The 19,913-nt window shown below is 57.1% G+C and overlaps 1 protein-coding gene across 7 annotated transcripts in view; it reads left to right on the top strand.

Annotated features, from left to right (window-relative positions):
- SHANK2 (SH3 and multiple ankyrin repeat domains 2) overlaps positions 1–19,913 on the top strand; it is a 503,557-nt gene that overhangs the window by 101,460 nt on the left and 382,184 nt on the right. For 6 of the 7 annotated variants that reach the window (XM_045775905.2, XM_087855101.1, XM_087855103.1 and 3 more), the window contains exons 7-9: positions 9,443–9,594; positions 10,612–10,779; positions 19,333–19,449. In XM_045775905.2, coding sequence (XP_045631861.2) covers positions 9,443–9,594; positions 10,612–10,779; positions 19,333–19,449 — 437 coding nt within the window. The remainder of the gene's footprint in view (positions 1–9,442; positions 9,595–10,611; positions 10,780–19,332; positions 19,450–19,913) is intronic. The other variant, XM_087855105.1, reaches the window with a different exon arrangement.

The following is a 19,913-nucleotide window of genomic DNA, read 5'->3' as shown; positions in this document are numbered from 1 at the left end:
TTCACGATTGGTGACCTGCACGCACGACGGAGGCCGCTTTCTGAGCCGATAGAGCACAGTGCTTATGGGGGCTCTCTTCGCCTTTTGTCTTGCAGACCACGCACTTCTGGAAGGCACTTAATTCCCCACTCCCTCTGGCAAGGCTGTTCTTCCATTTGTAATACAGTTTGAGTCTCCTGTCACATTCTGCATTCCAAACCAGGATCCCGCAGTCTCCTCAATGAATTTTTAAACTTCATTTAAAAATGTGCGTGCATTGAGTTTCACTCGTGTGCTGTGGAGTTTATGATTTTCACAGATGTTGGATTCTTGTTTTTACCGCACAGGGTCATACAGAATTGTTTCATCACCTAACACGGTCTTCTGTGCTTTTTACCGATTCCACCCTGCCCCTCTCTGGAGCCCCTGGGACCAGCGATCTGTTTACTTCCTGCATAGTTTTGTCTTTTCTGGAATGTCAGATAATTGGAATCAAGCAGTGTGGCTTTTTCAGACGGGCTTCTTTTTCTTTCTTTCTTTCTTTTTTTTTTTTTTAAACGATTTTATCTATTTATTTGAGACCAAGGGAGCACAAACTGGGGGGGGGGGGAGAAGAGGCAGAGGGACCAGTAGAGTCTATGCTGAGTGTGGAGCCCAATGTGGGGCTTGATCTCAAAACCCCGAAGCCACGACCTGAGGCGAAATCAGGAGTCGGCCTCTCAACTGCGTGAGCCCCCCGGGCGCCCCTGCACTGGGTTCTTTCGTTTAGCAGGAGGTAGTCGAGATTTAGCCATATTATTTTGTGGCTTGATAGCGCTTTTCTCTTTCTCACTGAACAGTGGTCCACTCTGTGGATGGCCCGGGTGTGTGTGTCCGTCCCATGGAAGGGCGTCTTGGTTGTCTGCGGGTTGGGGCTGTTTTGAATAAAGCTGCTGCGGCATGTGGTGTGGACGTAAGTTTTCACAGCAGCTGGGTGAATACCAAGGAGGGCAATTGCTGGAAGATATGGTAAAACACTTTTGTGGTCTGTAAGAAGCTGCCAAACTACCCTCGGAGGCTGGGCGCCGTTTTGCCTTCCCGCCGGAGAGGGTGGGGGCTCCTGGTGCTGCCCGTCCCCACCACAAGGGGGTGCCGTCCGCGATCTGCGTTTTATCCGTTCTAGTAGGTTTGTAGGGCTCTCCTCGTTCTGAGGCTTGCGTATGTGCTTGCTCAAAAGGTCCCATCCTTTTCCAATTCCTGATCTGGTAGGTTCTGTATGTCTGCGTCAGACCACGTGAGTCCACGTGAGTCTCCCTTGGGAGAGAATCCCCGGCTACACACCCCCGTCTGGAGCAAGAACCACCCACGTTTAATGTTCTGACCTTGAAGCAATTCCCACATGCTTCCTGCCTTCACGGGCCTCTGTGGATGGTGTCATCCTCGCGGGGAGCCGGGAACCGGGCTGCAGGGCTGTAGCTGGTGCTGTCGGAAGCCCTGCCTGTGGGGTTCCCCAGACCAGGTCTGCCAGCTCTCCCCGAACCGGCCTCACCTCCTGCTGGCAACAGAGGGTTTTTTTCTGGAATAGGAGGCCCAGTTCTTTTTCCGGCTTCTCCACACCTGCCTCCCTCCTGTGTGTTTCCTGTCATCGAAGATTTCCTCCCACGAAAGTGAGTCGTGTCCGCTTCTGTTCACAAACCTGTATGGCCAGCACCTGCGTGGGACCGTCTCCCCTCCGCACGTGGTCGCCCGAGCCAGCATCTGGGAGAACAGGAGGAGGACGGTCGTGATTCTTCCATTCGTGGGAAGCGGCAGGAAGCACAAGAACGATGCCCACCCCACCCCCAGCCCCTGGTTCATGGGCTCCTGTGAGAAGCAGTTGCCAGAATGTTCAGAGGGGCTGACCGTTTGGGGAAAACTGCCACCACCCTCCATACTTGCTTCCTGGCGTCAAAGGCATGTGGGTCGTGGACAAGTGTCATGTGCTCACCTGGGAACCTGTCACGAGAAGGTGTCCTCCTCGTCGAGGCCCGTGCACCAGAGAAGACGTTATAGATCTGGTTCTCTTCATGGTGGGGCTGGGCTGTTAATCTGATATCAGAGTGGACTGGAAGATCTGTGCTTTTGCATAGTTTAACCCCGAAACATTGAATGTGGACTAACGCTGGACGCGCTGGTGTGTCCCAACAGGAGCCGTCCATCCTGCAAAGGGACTGTCAGGCCCACGGCCCCCGCCTGCCCCACTGTCTGTGGTAACAGGGCAGTGAGGAGCCTGGGCCCCGTGCGCTCTGCAGGCAGGTGGTGGGACAGGAGCGCTGAGCTTGCACCCCTGCTTGGCGACCGCACGAGCGCGTACATGACCCATCAGCAGGTACGGCACGTGGCATGGTTGCTGGGGACGTGTGTAGTCAGAGGTCCTTAACCTGGAGGCCGTGCCAGTCCTTTCATTATACAGAGGAGGTCCAGATGGCCCAGCAGGCAGGGCGGAAACACCAAACCTTGTCTTCCTTTTAAAAACATTAGTCTGTGTCTGTTTGGTAGCATGTTCAATGCTAGTACCATAAGGCATGTATAATTTTTTTATTAAAAACATTAAGATATAGCTTACATATAACTCCGTATTTTGTAAGGCTGTGTTGAGATGCATTTCACATACCACCAGATTTAGCCGTTAGAAGTGTACGATTCAGTGGTTCTTAAATACATGCTCGGGGCTGTACCATCGCCGCTGTCTTTAGGTCACCCAGACAGGAGACCCTGTGCCCATCTGCGGTCACGCCGCCTCCCCCTCCCCAGCCCCCGGCAGCCACCCGTCTGCTTCCCGTGCCTGCGGGTTTGCCTCTTCTGGGCGTTGGGGAGACGGAGGCGCCCGTGACGAGGTCCCTTGTGACTGGTTTCTCTCACTCAGCATCATGGTGTCAGTGTCTGTTTAGGTGGGAGCATGTGATGGTGCTGTGTCCCTTTTCGTGGCCAAGTGACTTTCCATTTAATGGGCCACTTTTGTTTATCCACTCGTCAGTTGGGGCTGCTTGGGTTGTTCACACTTCATGGCTGCTGTGGACATTCTTGTGCGGAGCGTGTGGACGCGTGTTTTTATCCTTCACGTGCACATACCCAGGGGACCACTGGCCTCAGGGTAACCCATGTTGAACCTTTGGAGAAGCTGCCAGATTGTTTTTCAACGGGGCCGCACCCTTTGGCATCCCACCCACGGTGCGCAGGAGGCCCACGTCCTCCACGGCCTTGCCGGTGCTTCTGGTCACCCCTCTTGTTTCTTACAGCTATCTTAGCGTGAAGTCACACCTCCCTGGGGCTGTATTTGCATTTCCCTAATGACCGTGATACCCAGCATCTTTTCATGTCCCATTTCGATTGGGTTATTTGTCTGTTCTTGTTGGCTTGTGAAAGTTCTTTATATATTCTGGGTACAAATCCCTACTCAGATACATGGTTTGCAAATACCTTCTCCCACTCTGTGGGTCGTCTTTTCACTTCCCTGATGGTGTCTTTTGATGCACAGAAGTTTTTAATTTTATAAAGTCCAGTCTGTTTCTTTTATGTTGCTTGTGCTTTCGTGTCCTATTTTTTTAAATTAAAACTCACGCCTAACTCGGGGTTACAAAGATTCACCCTGTGTTCTTTCCTACAATTGTACAGCTGTAGCTCTTCCATTTAGGAGCCAGGCTGAGTGACGTTTTGTCTATGGCGTGAGGTAGGGCTCCCACGTGGAAATCCAGTTGTCCCAGCACCATTTGTTAAACACACAACGACTTTCCCCGCAGTCATGTATGATTTGTAAATAAAGTGATAAACCCACATGAGGGACAACACCGTTCTTCTGGGTTTGCTTGTTGACTCATCAGGTGCCTATTGGGTGGGAGAACTGTGCTCTGGGCCCATGTAGACTCGATGTCTATTTGTGACCTGGGACTCTCGCTAAAATGTCATTCTAATTGTGAAGATCTGGGCTGGGGCCAGAGATTTTGCCTTTTCTTTTCTTCCCTTCCCTTCCCTTCCCTTTTCATGAGATTTTTCCATTTCTTTTTTTTTTTTTTAAAGATTTTATTTATTTATTTATTTGAGAGAGCGAGCATGTGAGAGAGAGAGCATGAGGGGGAGTGTCAGGCAGAGGGAGAAGCAGGCTCCCCACTGAATGGGGAGCCCAATGTAGGGCTCCATCCCAGGACCCTGGGATATGACCTGAGCTGAAGGCAGATGCTTAACTGCTGTGCCACCCAGGTGCCCCATGAGATTTTGCATTTCTTTTTTTTTTTTTTTTAAAGATTTATTTATTTATTTATTTGACAGAGATAGAGACAGCCAGTGAGAGAGGGAACACAAGCAGGGGGAGTGGGAGAGGAAGAAGCAGGCTCATAGCGGAGGAGCCTGATGTGGGGCTCGATCCCAGAATGCCGGGATCCCGCCCTGAGCCGAAGGCAGACGCTTAACCGCTGTGCCACCCAGGCGCCCCGAGATTTTGCATTTCTAACCAGCTCCTAGGTCACGCCCATGCTGCTCGTCCGGGGAACGCATTGGAGTTAGCAGGTGTTCAGAGCAGTGGTTCCCATGTTGAAGACAACGTAAGGTTTTACCAGTCCTAACACTGGTGGGTCATACCCATGCTGAGTAAAGCAGTATCTGGGGGTGGGACCAGGTGGTGCCGCTGTGCAGTCAGGTCTGCGAACCCACGTTCTCCACCAAGCACGTCCTGTGGACCCCTGGCCTGTTAGCGGTGCAGATTCTCAGCTGCTCCCGTCTATGGAATCACTGCTGGGAATGAAGTCCACGTTCTTTGTATTACCCAGCTCTCTGGAGGATTCTTAACCCATGTCCAAGTCTGAGAACCACAGATCTAGGTAATGAGGAAGGAGTCCCTGAATCTCCTCTCTCTGGTCCCTGGGGATTTGGGGGTGTGGCCTCAGAGATGGGGACGAGCACACCGTGGTGCTGTAGGGAGGCTTCTTGCCGTTGAGGCTGTGACGTTTGGGGACATGTCAGATTTCTGCTGACCCGGAGGAGAGAAGGGCCGGGGATAGGGCAGGGGTGCAGCCCTACCTCTCTGGCTTTGCTTCCACTTCTCGGGTGTCCCCGTCAATGGAGACATCCCCATCGTGTGGACTTTCAGAGTATTCCAGCTGGAGGCCACTTCTCCCCAGAAGGTTAGCAAACACAGCCCCAAATGGCTTTTTCTGAAGCTCCTGGTCAGGAGTGTTTCCTGGGTCATCGTCCTCAGGTTGCCTGTTGGATGGCGAAATCTCCGTCTGACGCTGAAGGGTGTGTCGTGGTTTAGAGAGACGTTCTCATAGAATGGGTCACTTTAGGAAAGTGAGCTCAATGTGATCAAAGGCAGAAGGCTGACTCCACTGGAACATTGTCCCTTCTAGGTCCTGTGAGGGGGTCTGTCTCCGTGTAAAGCGGTGCAGCGAGTCTCACCTGAGCCGCCATAGACCCTGTTGCTCCTTGTGCCGGCGGGAGCTTTGTCATTATGAAGCACCTTCAGAGCCGTGACTCCCTGCCGCCCCTCACCGTGGGCTGGGCAGGCTGGTCTTTGCAGCACGGAAGGGGAACCAGGCCCTGTGGGGTTCAAGGTGTCCGTCCAAGTCACAGCCGAGCCCAGACTGGAGTCGGAGGTTCCGGATGCAAAACCAGGCTTTTCCCACTTGTGACGGTTTGCATGAGGCATGCGGGCATAGGGATGGGGTGTGAGATGTCTCAATTGTGGAGACTTTAATAATGAGTTTTATATTAGAAAGAAACACGAAGATAATTGAATGTAGTTTGTGCCCCCTCTGTCACTTGTGAGCCCAAATATTCATCTTCTGTTTTACTCATTTTCGTCTGTACGTCTGTGTGATCTCCATCTCCATCCCCTCCTGCCCATGTTTTCACTCACCCATCTCTTTCTCTCTTCCTTTCTCCCTCCCTCTGTCGCTCCTTCCCTATACCTACCCACCCACCCAACCATCTATCCATCCACTTCTCCATCAACCTGTCCATCTGCCCATCTGTCCATCTATCCATCCACCCATCTACCCACCCATCCGTCCATCTGTTTGTCTGTCCATCCATCCATCCACTTAGCCACCCATCCATCCATCCACCCACATTCCCATCCATCCATCCATCCATCCATCCATCCATCCATCCATCCATCCATCCATCCATTCATCTGTCCATCCATCCATCCTACCTACCACCCATCCATCTATCTATCCATTTATCTACCCACCCATCCCTCCATCCATCCACCCATCCCTCCATCCATCCACCCATCCATTCATGCACCCATCCATCCATTGACTCATCCATCCAGCCATCTATCTATCTATCTATCTATCTATCTATCTATCTATCTATCCATCCACCCATTCATTCACCATCCATCCATCCGCCCACCCAGCCATCTGTCCATGCACTCATCTAACCATCTGTCCATCCATCCACTTATCCAAGCATCTACCCACCCCCTCATCCAGCGATCTATTTTCCTATTTATTTATCCATCTTATAAAAGCTCAAGGACCCGTACTTTATTGTCCACCTGGGGCGGCCGCAGTCCCCAGTGCAGGGCAGAGCACTTAGTAGGTGTGTGAATATTTGTTTCCTTTGTTTCACATTCTAGGAGAATCACGACTGTCTCTTGCTGAGAAAGTCACGTGGGACTATGCCAGTCCAAGTGGTGGTGGGGGTGGGAATGCTAACAAGTATTGGCTTCATAGTTCATTTTAGAAATTGCTTTTTTTATTATTGTAGAATAATAAAGTCATTGCACAGGCTTGTAAAAATACAGAAGAAAGCCATAATGAAGAGAGCAATATTTATGTCTGGCAGTGCTCTGGCTGCCAGGTCCCTGAGGGCGCTCCTGGGGTGGGCACCATCCAGCACAGGACACGTGCATGTGGGCCTCACAAATCCCCGTGAGGTGTGGGTCATGCTTTTACCCTCGTCTTGCAGGGGAGGAGACAGGCCAGAGGGCTTTGGAGACCTGCTCAGGTCGTCCAGGCTTCCAGGAGCAGAGCTGGGTTTTGCTTCCGGCAGTCCCCATTTCTCCAGGAGGAGCTGCTCACTCACACGTGTGGTTTCCGAGGTCTTTCTGTGGCGCTTGGATGCTCCCAGGAGCTCCCAAGGGCCCCGGGCCACACACTCCAGCCTGCAGCGCGTGGAGCCCCCACACCTCTCCCTGCCCCCACGTCTGGACAGAGTGGAAGCCAGTAGCCGGCGTCCTTGCGCTGTGCTTCCAGGTCCCCCCACCCCTCACCCCTACAGACCCTCCTGCCAGTACCTTTTGCGCTCGGTCGGTCCTTCCCCGGAGCCCAAATGCCGCCGGGCTGCGTCTAGGCGAGAGCGTGTTACGGGAGCAAGTCCGTCTGAAAAGATGAGAGCAGTTTTACTCTCTCTCTTGAGAGAGCCTGGGGCCATTTTGAGGTTGTACGTGTTGCGGTTCCAGTATTTATTGAAACTGAAGTCATTTCAAGATGCGAACACTGAGGAACGTTTTCCGAGGATCGTGGTGCAGGTGCGCGCAGGCCCCAAGCTCGCTGAGGCGCGGGCACGTGGTCGTCAGTCCCACAGACATGCAGGCCCCTGACGGCCGCTCGTGTGCAGGTGCTGGGTGAGATCTTCTCGGGGTGGTTCCCTCGGCCCCACAGGGGGTCTCATGGACACCTCCTTCCTGCAGGGTGTGTAAGCTGGGGGACTCTCCTGACCTCACCAGGGTGGGTCCTGGACAGGGTTGAACGTGGCGAGTCTGCAATGCGTCGTTCGGGCCGGGCTGTTTGAGAAAGGCACCGTTTGTCGTGGGTGCCGTCCGAGGGCTGAAGGTCCCCGACAAGTACATAAGACACCTGCCATTAACGGGGTGCCTAGTACTCTTTACCCTCATATCTACTCAGTGGCCCTTACGTGCCCTGCGCCATCCCAGGGCGTGGCTCTGCCGAAGGGGTCTAGTCTGGAGTCAGAGGTATGACCCCAGCCGGGGTTCCGGTTGCGCTGGCCACGGGTGGACAGCCAAATCAGCAAGAAGAATCCCAATGGTTTTGAGGGTTGACCTTGCCCCAGATGTGCATTAGGCCTAATTGACCTTATACATGGGGGGCCGGCTTCTGGAAGTTGCTGCAAGAAATCTGACTTTGAGGCGTAGATGCTGGTGGCTCCTGACGACCGGGCCTTCCACGCCCTTCACCTGCCCCCCGAGGAAGAGCCCTCCCTGATACCGTCAGACACCTGTGGCTGGGATGCCGGGGGGGCCGAGGCGGTGAAGCCCCAACAGCTCCCTCTCCCCTCTCTAGCGGGAGGGGGTCTCTCTCCAAGTTTGCGTCTGTCTGCACATCTGCCCTGTTTCCACGTCTCTCCCCCACGTGGAGCTCCTGGCCTGCTCCATGCTGTCTGGACCCCGACACCCCTGCACCTCACAGTGACACATCCAGGTGTGGGGGGTGTCCCCTAGCAAGTTTAAAGAGCCCTCAGAGCAGTGCTCACTTAAGGGTAAAGAAGCCCGGGGATTAGGGCTAGTGGGGGTGGCGGAGCTGAATTCATGATGCGGTTGCCCTTCCTGGGGACAGCCGGGGATGTGACCGAGGTGAGGTCCAAAGGGGATTCAGCCCCAGGTCAGAGGCCCCGGTTCTTTTATTCTCAAAATGTGCTTGAAGTCAGAACGACTCATCATCAGCCAGGGGTGTCTCTGGTCCTGGGGACGTGCACGTTGTCACATCGCTCTTGGCACTTTTCTAGGTTATAGCCTCTCTGATTAAGCACATCAGGGCAGCGCGCCGTGCTCGGCAGTGGTGATGGCGGGCACTCGGGGAGACTGAGGGGGAGAGAAGGTGGATTGAACTAAATACTGACCTCCCCATCACAGCCAGCGACAGACTGGTCCAGAGTGGGCCGCACAGGGCAGCGGGGGGCCCTTGCCAACGTTGTCCCCGTGGGTCGGGCTCCATCACCCCGTCCCAGGGCTTCTGCCCCGGCCCTCCTGCCAGTCGTTGATCGCGCTGTCCCCGTTCAGGTCTCTGCCCGTCCAGACCCAGACCTCCACAGGGTGCACACGCCATGTCTCCCCTACCTTTGTGTGCCTGCAGCCTGAGTCCGGGCGTCCTCCGAGATGCCCATGAACGTCATGACTTTGAGATGGAGAAAGGTGGGCGTCCGCCTTTCAGACCTTTAACTGCTGCCCTAGTGGGTCACTGCTGTGTCCTGAGAGCAAGAGCATGAGGCAGCGTCTCAGACCCACTGCCCACAAAGTGATAACGTGGAAACTGTCTCTGCCCCTGTTTTGATTTGCATGTGACCCTGAGTGTCACTACCATTGTCACCATTGAGGCTGTGCTAACTGTGTGGATCCCGGGGCTAACAGGTGGGTGGTAGCCCCAAATACCCTGGGTCGGTTCTTCAAGCTCACTCTCAGACTTGGCCCTTGACTTCATGAGCCGTGTGCCTTGGCCGTCTCCTCCCTCTGCGGGTTCTGAACTGCGTGTGTTGGGTCCCGCAGAGACCCCGCTGACCCTAGCTGCTCAGCTGGACGACCCTGCGGAGATGATCAAAGCTCTCAGAAACGGCGGGGCTCACCTGGACTTCCGCGCCAGAGATGGGATGACGGCCCTGCACAAAGCTGCCCGAGCCAGGAACCAAGTAGCCCTGAAGGTACATTCCGGAGCCCGTCTCACCCGGGGGGGAGGGGGCCTCCCTCTCTGCTCCCTGGCATCCACACCGGTTCCCTGTTTCCATCCCATGACGGCCACCTGAGCTGACCCTGAATTGTGTTCCCACCTGGGGTTTGGACGTTTAGTCGGGACCCCTGACCCTCTCTTCTTGGGATTTTTAGAATTTGGTAATTTATTAAAGGTCATCTGTCTCTCTGGTTCGGTCAGAGGCTTGTGTTTTCAGCCAGGAAGGGCAGTGCTGAAAGCCTCGCCCCCCACATCCCCCAGGATGAGACTGCAAACCCAGCCCGTGGGCCCTGAGCCAGCCTCACTGCTGCCACCAGCCCCCCATCCCCGGGTCTCTGGAAGCCCTTCTGGGGGTGCTTTCACCCCTCATGCTCCCCCACGGACCTCTGCGTGCTTTGCCGGCCCTCGGCTTTGCCGAGCCCTGGCGGGGAGGGAGGGGGACCCACTGTTAGGGGCTGGCCCCCAAGAGGATGCTTCTCTCGGAACTCATGGATTTCTCCAGCTCACATCAGCTGCACTTTGTCCGCTGGCTTCGTCTGAAATCCAGCGTTTGAGACAGCGCTCCCTGGTTTTGCCGCGCTCAGCGTGCACAACGAGAGGGCTTTAGGCTGTGTTTTTAGGTTGTATAGTACACTGTTTCCCTTCTCTGCAAAGGCCGCCCTCACTTTGTTGCTCTCTGCCGGTGCTGAGTGGGGGGTGGTCAGCAGGGCGCAGCCGGTCCCTGCCTGCCCCCGGCGCATGTCTGCAGAGCGTCTCCTGACCTCCCGGATGTACGCACGTCCTGCACGCCCAGCGCCACGTGCTGTCTCAGGGCCAGAAACCTCACCGTCTGAAGTTGGCACCTGCTGAACTCTGGGAGGCCTGGGAAACGTGCCGGAACCAAGGGCCTGCTCCGCCTTGGCCCGCAGGAGAGTGACCCTCATGCTTTGTTCTTGACTCACTTCCTGCAGAATGGGTCATGAGGCCCATGTTTGGTGTTTTCGTTTTCTAGACCCTTTTGGAGCTGGGAGCATCCCCTGATTACAAAGACAGCTACGGCCTCACCCCGCTGTACCACACCGCGATCGTCGGGGGGGACCCCTACTGCTGCGAACTGCTGCTCCATGAACACGCCGCCGTGTGCTGCAGGGACGAGAACGGCTGGCACGAGATCCACCAGGTGCGCTCGCGGCTGCTCGCCACCTGTCCGACCCCTGACACACCCCTCAACCCCCTCCCCGCAGCTCGCGCCCGCCCCCCCAGCATTTTGTTCCGCCCACGCGATTTCCAAAACATTTGGATTTGCTGTCGGCATTTAAAAACGGGTATTTACCTAGAGATACACACGTCTGATCTCTGCAGAGACATCGGAAAGTTAGGCAAGCCTCTTGCATTTCTGTAGGGCAGGAATCATCTGGAATTGTGGGTGAACACGCCCTTCATAGGAGCTGGGAGCTGTCCGTGCGTCGGGCATCTCGGGTGCCCCGATAGAGCTGGGCGCCAGGTGCTTTCTGCACACAGGTGACCCAGTGCGCTGCCTGATTTCTGACACAGGCGGCCCAATGTGATGCCCAGTTTCCTTGCACAGGGCACAGGTTTCCCTGGTCCCACCTGGCACCCGTGGCATTAGGGGGTGTGTCAGCTGCAAACAGAGCCCACCTGATAGCTCAGATGAAGAGTCGTTACTGCACCCAGGGCGGGAGAGGAAGTTGTGGTCCCAGAAGCAGGGGCAGCCGAGGTACTAGAGGGGCTGCAGGCAGGAAGTGCCCTGGCCTCTCTCTTCTCCTGCCCTCCTGTTGGCTGAGCCATGTGTGAGCCAGCCAACCAGACAGCCCAGTGCTGCAGGTATCCAGGTCAGGGTCTCCGGGCAGAGGAGGGTGGACGGTGGGTCTGGGAGAGCAGGGCCCAGGAAGGCAAGGGGGAAAGGGCTGGAACAGGGGGAGGCTCTGAGCTGTCCTTTGGATGGGCAGTGACTCTTACCGCCTCTCAGGCCATCTGTCTATTTCCCTCTGCCACTGTGGCCTTACACAGTGGCCCGGTCTGGGCGGGTCACGCCCCCACCCACTGTGGTCAGAGGGCCGAGCGGTGCGAGGTGTCGCAGGCGGGCCGTGCGGGGCTGGCAGGTCCGCCCCACTTGGCCTTCTGCGTGCCGGGTCAGCCCTGACTCCTCAGCACCCCTGCAGCCTGGAGAGGCATCCAGTTCCATCTGCCGGGTGAACTGGGGTTCCAGAAGCTGCTCCTGGCAGCCCCCAGCCCACACCCCGCGTGGGACCCTCAGAGGAGTCAGTAGCGATGATGCCCTGGGGTCTCTGTTTGTTCACCCATAAGTGGGTGTCAGCAGGGCCCGTGGGAAGGAGCTCATGTCAGCGCAGTGCTGAGCCTCCCCTCTGCTCATCCTGCCTTGTTCTCCCTCCGCCCCCGCAGCTGCACGTCTCAGTGCTTTTGGGTTGTTCCAGAGGCATTTCCTGGCCTGTCCCAAACCCCGTTGAAAATGTAGTTTTACATTTTACAGTGAGGCCAACCAATGAGGAGTCAGCTGCCGTTGGAAAGATGGTGTGTTACTCACAGGTCCTGGGAGGAGGGGCAGACGTGCCATGGGGCCACATGGGAAGCTGGGTCAAGAGGCAGCAGGAGCCGGGGGGGAAATGGGGCCAAGAGCCTTCACTGGTTTCTGCAGGACGGAACAGGTGGGGCAGGATGAACAGGCCGAGGCTTGGCTAGTCTGGATAACCTCGGGGGCTCTGGGGCACTGGCGCTGTCCCTGGCTGTCTGGTCTGACCAGGGCAGGTGGGCCGTGGCCCTGAGCAAGAGCCCAGTAAGGGGGGGGGGGCGAGGGCTCTGTGTGGGCCAGTTTGCATCTGAGAGTTGCCCTCTGGGCCAGTCCTGTGCGGTCAGATGGGCTTGTCTGGGGAGGGGCAGACCTCACGGCATCAGCAAGGCCACAGATGCCAGGACAACAGAAATACAGAAGATGGGAACATGAAGTTGCTAGAACTTGAACCCGGCGGCAGGTCCCCAACTTTGGAGAGTTCTCCGAGCCGGGTTCTCCGTCCTTTTGTTCCTCGCCAGCCGGAGGCCTGCCACCAAAGTCCCTTTCGTCTCTGGCACATGCGACAGTCTGGTCCCTGGCCGCCCCGAGATGAAGCATGAGTGTGTTGGGTGGGGGGCGGGGGGTCCTGGCAGTCACTTCCTGCAAGGTGGGCTCCAGCTGTGATTTCTGGTCCCCGTGTGTGCTGGGTTCCATCCCTGAGACCCCGAGCATGGATTCTGAGTGCACAGGCACTGAAGCCACCAGACCTCGGTCCCAGGGCCCCAGCCCCCTGGTGCTGAGTTTGAGTTTGGAGGCGGGGGTGGGGGGTGCTCCCAGGGCTGAGCATCCTGCTTCCCACCCATCAGGATCGTGCACTGCCCTCCAGTGGTGGGTTTCTTTTCCACAATGTCCTGGGACACCAGTTCCCCCCCACTAGAGGTTATCTGGCTGAAGTCCCTGCCTCCTGAGCTGCGTCGACTGCCGTGGCCGAGATTGGCCGTGAGGTGGTGGGTGCGGGCGCTAAGCCAAGAACAGCAGACCAGGCCGTCCTCCTCCGAGATTCTCAGCACCCGGTGGGCTCCCACGCCTTCCTGATCGGCTTTATTGGCTCCATCTTTCACACCCTGGAGCAGCCCCAACAGACACCTGCTGGTCTCCATGACTCAGACGAGGTAACGGGCCCAGAGAGGGGGAGTAACCTGCCCCAGGCCACGGGCCAAGCTGTTTCCTGAGCTAAGTCCACTCCCAGCCCATCTCGCCACCACGTCTAGGCGCCACCCCGGATGCGACAGACGTTGGGGGCAGGAGGAAACAGATGAGGCAGGTTTTGCACAGAGCTAGTGGGAGAAGCACCTTGGAGTTCTGGGACCTGAGGTTCTGCATTTGAAGTCTGTCTCTCTGCCTTGCGTCCTGGAGTGGGGATGGCTCCTTCCCAGCCGCCTGGCTCCGCGCCCTTGGAGGGATCCTGCACGCCCACAGCCAGGCCTGCTCACGGGTCCTGCCGTGGTTCTGTCTGTTTCCCACCAAGGCCAAGGCCGGGTGCTGAACTGCCCAGGGAGGCCATTCTCATCCCGCACCTGCCACGCAGCTCCTGGGCACGCCCGCCCCCTGCAGGCCGACTCCGGAAGCGCGCGTTTTCCTACACAGCTTAGAGTTGTTATGCAGATTACCCTAACTGCTCCACAGGGACGTAGTGGGAAGTTCGCAGAAGCAGAGAGGAGACAGTGAAAACCACCCAAACGCATTCCCACAACCCAAGACAACAAGGAAGGGGGGATGGCTCCCGTCTTCCTGTGCGTCTTCCCTGCACCCTGCCCCAGCCTGTGAACTGTGGACTGCGGGTTTGTCTGTGTCGGGATTCCGGATAGGTTACCGGAGGCTGCGGGCTCTGGAGAGCGGGGCTGCTCGGAGGAGGAGCCAGCCCGGGTTCCCACGCGCCTTCACGCAGGCCCTGCTGTGTGACTGGCTCCGGGGGACCTCCGCCGTCCCTCCGAGTTCCTCTGACTCTCTCAGCCTCCGGAGGGGGCTTCCCTCGTCCCCCTGTCAGTCCCGGTACTCTGCCTGGGAGTTAGCCACGCCCCTTCAGGCTCCTCCTCGCCCGGCCACGCCCCCACCTTCCTCCTGACCACGCCTCGCCTCCATCACCCTCCTCCTTGCCCGGTCACGCCCCCTCGCCGATCTCCTCGCCTGGCCACGCCCCCATCAGCCCCCTCCTCTCCCAGCCACGCCCCCGTCAGCCTCCTAGCCCGGTCACGCCCCCGCCACGCTCATATTTGCCTGGCCACGCCCTCATCATGGTCCTCCACGTCCAGCCCGCCCTCGTCACTGTTTCCGCGTCATCATCATCATCATCATCATAATCATCACGTGTCCATTGTCACAAGGAAATAATATGTGACAGTCCGGGGGCACGTAACCACTTTCCTCACAGGCCTTGCTATAATCTCATCTGATTTCCTCAACAGTTCCTTTAAGGACAGCTTGTCGTTCATCTTAATTTTGTATTGTTTGCTGTTTATTATCATTTTAAAGGAGGAGTTTTAAAAGAAATTTAACAATTTTTTAAAGATTTTATTTATTTATTTGAGGGAGAGAGAGCACAAGCAGGGGGAGCAGGAGAAGGAGAAGCAGGCTCCCTGCTGAGCAGGGAGCCCAATGCGGGCTCGATCCCAGGACCCTGGGATCATGACCTGAGCTGAAGGCAGGCGCTTCACCAACTGAGCCACCCAGGTGCCCCAGAAATTTAACAATTTATGGTCATGGCTCCCCTCCCTCACCAGGCTCATCCTCACTCTCCCTCAGCTGTCTTCTCCAGGTCCTTGGAATTTTCCCCGAGCCCCTGTGGTCAGTGCCTGGAGTACCAGGTCTGTTTGGGTGGGTGCTGTCACGGGTTCCCAGCCACGCAGGGGGGCTCTGCCCCCACGCATCACACGCGCTCCTGAATATGGGTTGGCTGAAGGAGTTAGCATTTAGATGCCATGGACTCTGGTCTTCCTTTAAGTCGGGGTCTCCCTAATGCACTGGGATGCCCCCCATGTCCAGGGAAGCCTGGAACTCGCGGGAGCACGGGTGTGAACAGGGAGCCCCCCGCAAGGAGTGGCCAGTTCGAACCAGAACAGGTAGGAGGCTTCATACAGAGTGGGGCATCCGAGCCTGGCTGCCGTGATGGGCAGATGCTGTCTCAGGTCAGGGAAGGTGGTGTCGCCGGCCTCACGGGGTGGGGCTGTCACAATGAGCCTGGGGATGGCATGCTCCGCCGCTAGGTGGAGGGATCAGAGCTTGACAGCATGCCTGCTTAGCCCACGCGGTTTCCCCAGCTCCCATTCCACACTGCGAGTGGCCAAGCCCCCGGGGCCCCAGCGGTTGGAGCTGCAGGAAGGTGCCTCACCTTGCTTTGGGGGTCTGCCCCATACTGACCTGGGGCATCAGGTCCGTATCGCATGCCCCTGCCCAGGTGAGCAAGGATTCCTTCAGAGAAGTAATCAACGCATCCTTTTGCCGTGGGCCTGCAGAGGGATTGAGGCCCACCAAGCAGTTGTCTTTCCGACCAGCCCTGATTCTTGGGGCTAAGAGGAGATGAGGTGCTGGGAGGGGAGGGGAGGGTGAGGACCCCAGGCCGGGGTGGCAGGGGCACCACCACCTCTCCGTGGTTAGAGCCATGTTCTACCCTAGTGATGCCAGTGAAGTCTGCAAGAGACGTCTTATGTCCAGAAATCACGGTATAAAAGCAGTGGGTGCCATAGGGAAAGTGGCAGCTGTCATAGATGTCAAAATACATCTTTCCTTTTGGAATTCTCAGCATGGCACCTACTGTATGTCATCATTTCAGGCTGAAACTTAGAGATGAGTTGATCTGAGCCGACCGTGTTGGTTTGTTAGGGTAGTTGTAACGAAGTCCCACACACAGGAGGCACATACAGTAGAGGTCCACTGTCTCCTGGTCCTGGAGGCCAACGCCCGAAATGCAGGTGTGGGCAGGGCGGGGTCCCCCTGAGGCCTCTCTCCTTGTGTGTGGACAGCCGTCCTCTTCCCGGGTCCTCCTGGGGTCGTCCCTCTGTGTGTGTCTGTGTCCTGACCCACTCTTCTCGTAAGGAGCCTGGTCACACGGGATCAGGGCCCACCCTGATGACCTCATGGTACCTTAGTCACCTCTGTAAAGGCCCCTGTCCAGATTCGGTCATGTTCTGAGGTGCTGGGGGTCAGGGCTCCAACACAGGAATTTGGGGAACATAGTTCAGCTCCTAACCCTGGCCAACACAGAACTGGCCACTTTCGATCAACCTGCCGTCCACACACTCATTCGCCCGTTTCCCTGACTCCCCTTTGGGCTGGCAGCAAGACCACGACTGGCCTTTGAAAACCGTGGAACCCAGGGCCGTGGGGCAGCCAGTGGCTCGAGTCAAACAAGCCGCGTGTGCGTGTGTTTGGGCAAGACAGTGTCTCTGTCCTGCCCCGCACGTCACTTCCTGACCGGGAGAGGGCCGAAATGATGTCTTGTTTTCGAACCATTCGGTGAGGATGTCTCCCGCTCACATTATAAGCACATGCTGTATATGGGAGATATGCCTAAGCGTGGTGTGGATTGAAATAATTTTGCTGGTGGCACAGAACCAAGCAGACGCATTTGCTGTTCATCTGCAATGCAATGAACTCCACGTTGTTCCAAGTGCAGTGCACAGCCTGGGGCGCCTCTCCGCTTGCTGCCTTGTTAGGGTAGGAGCTGCGTCACCGCGGGTGTCCAGCAGGTGGCAGTAAAGCGCTGGAAGGAAGGCGCGCCCTTTTCCCCAATTTCCACCGAGTTCTGTGGTTGGCTAGTGATGGGGTGGGTGTTTAGCAGAGCTGCAATGAGCCCCAGGACTCTTGGGGAAACTTCTCTAAATATGCACGCCCAGGAGACTTGCAGGCAGTAGGCATGGAGTGGAGCCCCCCCCCCCCCCACATGCATTTCCCAAAAAGCATTCATCAAGGTGGTTAAGATGCAGGAGGGTAAGCCGTGCTGTATGTCAGGTGTCAGCGCTCTGGCCTCTGGCTGCCTCTCAGAGGCCAGGAGCCACAACGCCCATTTCAAGGGCAAATGGTTAGCATAGCTTATCCTGGGGCTGGACAAATTTCTGACTTTGGTGAGCTTTGAGGTCTTTGTGTCAAACAAGGACTAGTTTCTCTAAACTGTAAAAGACTCTGTTGGTTTCAAACTCACAAAAGAGTTGCTGGAATATTAGAGAACCCCACGTACCTTCACTCAGAGACCACGTTCGAGTTTCGTCCATCGTCCCAATAATGTCCCTTATGCTGAAAGGATCCCGTCCGGGATCCCGCATGGAAGCTTTCCATCGGGGACTCCTGCGAAGATTACAGGGCAGTCAGTTTGGAGACTGCTTCTCAACTTGGGCTGGGTTGGTGTTTCTTCGCAATGAGGTCCGGGGTGTGCATTTTGGCAGGAATATCGTAGGAGTGATCGCGTAGGAATATTGCGTTCTTGGCATCCTGTGGGGGGGTGCACGTGGTGACCCTTGCCCATTACCGGTGACGTTCAGTCTGCTTGGCCAGGTGGAGTCTGCCAGGCTTCTCTCTTTCCTTCTGCAGTTAGGGTTTTGTGGGGTCTCTGAGGCTGTTCAGTCCCTTTCCTCATTCCCCATTCATGGACGGTCTTAGCATCCGTTGGTGTTTCTCACCTGCATTAGTGATCACTATCGTGGCCGCCAAATGGGGGGTTTGGACTCCCATCCTCTGGGGAGAGCTGGTGAGTCCAGGCTCCTTTGATTTAAGGAACAGAAATCTCAACTCAAACTGGTATAAGGGAAGATCAAAGTTCTGCCCAGGCTTTGTGTCCTGAGGAGTCCAGGCATGGCTGGAGCTCGGAGGGCCCTGTCAGGGGCTGTGTGTGCGTCTGTCATTGGCTCCACCTCTGTCCTCCCTCCCTCCCTTTCTCTCCCCTGCACCCTTGTTCCTTTGTTGGGGGCCCCAGCAGCTCTGGAGTTCTGCAGGTTTTCCGCCGGCCGTCCTGGAAGAAATGGAGCTTTCTAGCAGTTCTGACCAGTGTTACAGTCTCTGGTCCTCATGGGATCCCCACAAGCACCCCCAGCCTGTGGCCTGGTGCTGGTTGCAGAGACCCGTGGGCTGTGCCCGCAACAGCAATGGGGTGGGGCAGCCCCCCCGACCTCTGAGAGTGGGGCTGGGGGCCCCACAGGGAGCGCAGGCACTGTTGCCACGGGGGAGGAGGGCGGACAGGTAAAAGCAGCCATATCCGGGTAACCACCTGCTTCGTGAGCCTTCCTGCCGTGGGCCTCAGGGGCCACCCTCGGCCTGAGAAGTGTGGGTCAGGACCTGCTTCCTGGCCTTCCCGCCTCCCAACCACGTTGTCACCGCTCACAGGGACGGTGGCCCTCTCGCCTCCCATGCTGCCGATCGCTGGTCACACGCTGGCCTTCCCGAGGTGCGGGAAGTGGGGAAGATAGGGTGGGGGGCTGGTTGGAGCGGACTGTCTGCCCAGGGTCGTGGGCTGCCCTGGTACCACGCTATGTGCCCTGGACCCCTGCCGGAGCTGTCAGAGCGCTGGGCCTCCTGGCTGCCCAAGAGCTGCTGCGGGGAGGGGCTGCCCTGGTGCCGAGCATCGTGTGGGCCCTTTGGGGTCCCTTATTCTACGTGATTCTCATAAGAATGTAGGGTTTATGTCTGAAGACATAGGCTCACAGGGGAACGTTCTGGAAAACAGAAGGTCTGTGACTTGGCTGCAGATCTACCAGAGACACGCGTGGAGCCTTCCTGCTGGCCTTGGTGGCCAGCCCCACAAAATGCAAACCAGGACACTCCATCCCTGGCCCCACTTATCCAAACTCCCTCCCCAAGAAGGGGTGTGAAAATAGCCAGAAGGGGCACGTACGGCCCCTACTGTGTCCAGGGAAGGGAGCCCGTGCCTGGCCTGGGGACCAGGTCCAAGCAAAAGGCACACTGCGGCCCTTCACAGACCGGAGCCCAGCATAAGTCCTCAGTCCTGTGATGAGCTCCCCGCCCTGATCCCCAGCCAGGGGTCAGATGGCCCCGCCAAGTCTCAGGACGCTGTGGGTGCCCCTGTATTTGGGGCCCTGGTCCGACACGGGGTGGGCTGGGGTCGGCCACACTGTGTGGCCGGGAGGCGGCCAAGCACTGTCGAGCTTGGAGATGTGCGTGTGGTTTTCGCACTGACAGCGTGGGCTCTCGTTGCAGGCCTGCAGGTACGGCCACGTGCAGCACCTAGAGCACCTGCTCTTCTACGGGGCGGACATGGCGGCCCAGAACGCCTCGGGGAACACGGCCCTGCACATCTGCGCCCTCTACAACCAGGTCAGTGGGGGCGTGCTGGGGGGTGCGTTCCCCTACACCCTGTCCGGCCATGTGGGCGCCCCCAGCGTGCTGTCTGGGTCAGCACAGGTACCTTAACAGAGCCCTGCAGATGGGGCTCAAATAGCAGATGGTCCCGGAGGCCGGAGGTCCAAGATCAGGGTGCGGGCAGGTTCCGTTCCCAGTGAGAGCCCTTTCCTGGCTGCAGAGGCCGCCTGGGTCTGTGTCCTCACGTGGTGGGGAGCAAGCAAGAGCACTCGGGGGCCTCTTCTGACAAGGGCGCTGTCCCGTAGTCAGGACCCCCCCTCAGGACCTCACTGAACCACAACCCTTCCTCAAGACCCATTTCCAAGATCCCTCACCGTAGGGGTTAAGGCTTCACGGAGGAATGCGGGGGGACACGTCCGGCCCCTGCAAGCTGCCATCTTCAGCTGCTTCTTTGAGAATGGGTTACCCCGTTAGAGCAA

The sequence above is a fragment of the Ursus americanus genome, chromosome 24, assembly GCF_024610735.1.
Source record: "Ursus americanus isolate L20-20 chromosome 24, mUrsAme1.1.p, whole genome shotgun sequence".
NCBI lineage: Eukaryota > Metazoa > Chordata > Mammalia > Carnivora > Ursidae > Ursus > Ursus americanus.
The sequence above is the reverse complement of the archived record's forward strand: the minus strand, read 5'-3'. Positions and strand labels throughout refer to the sequence as shown.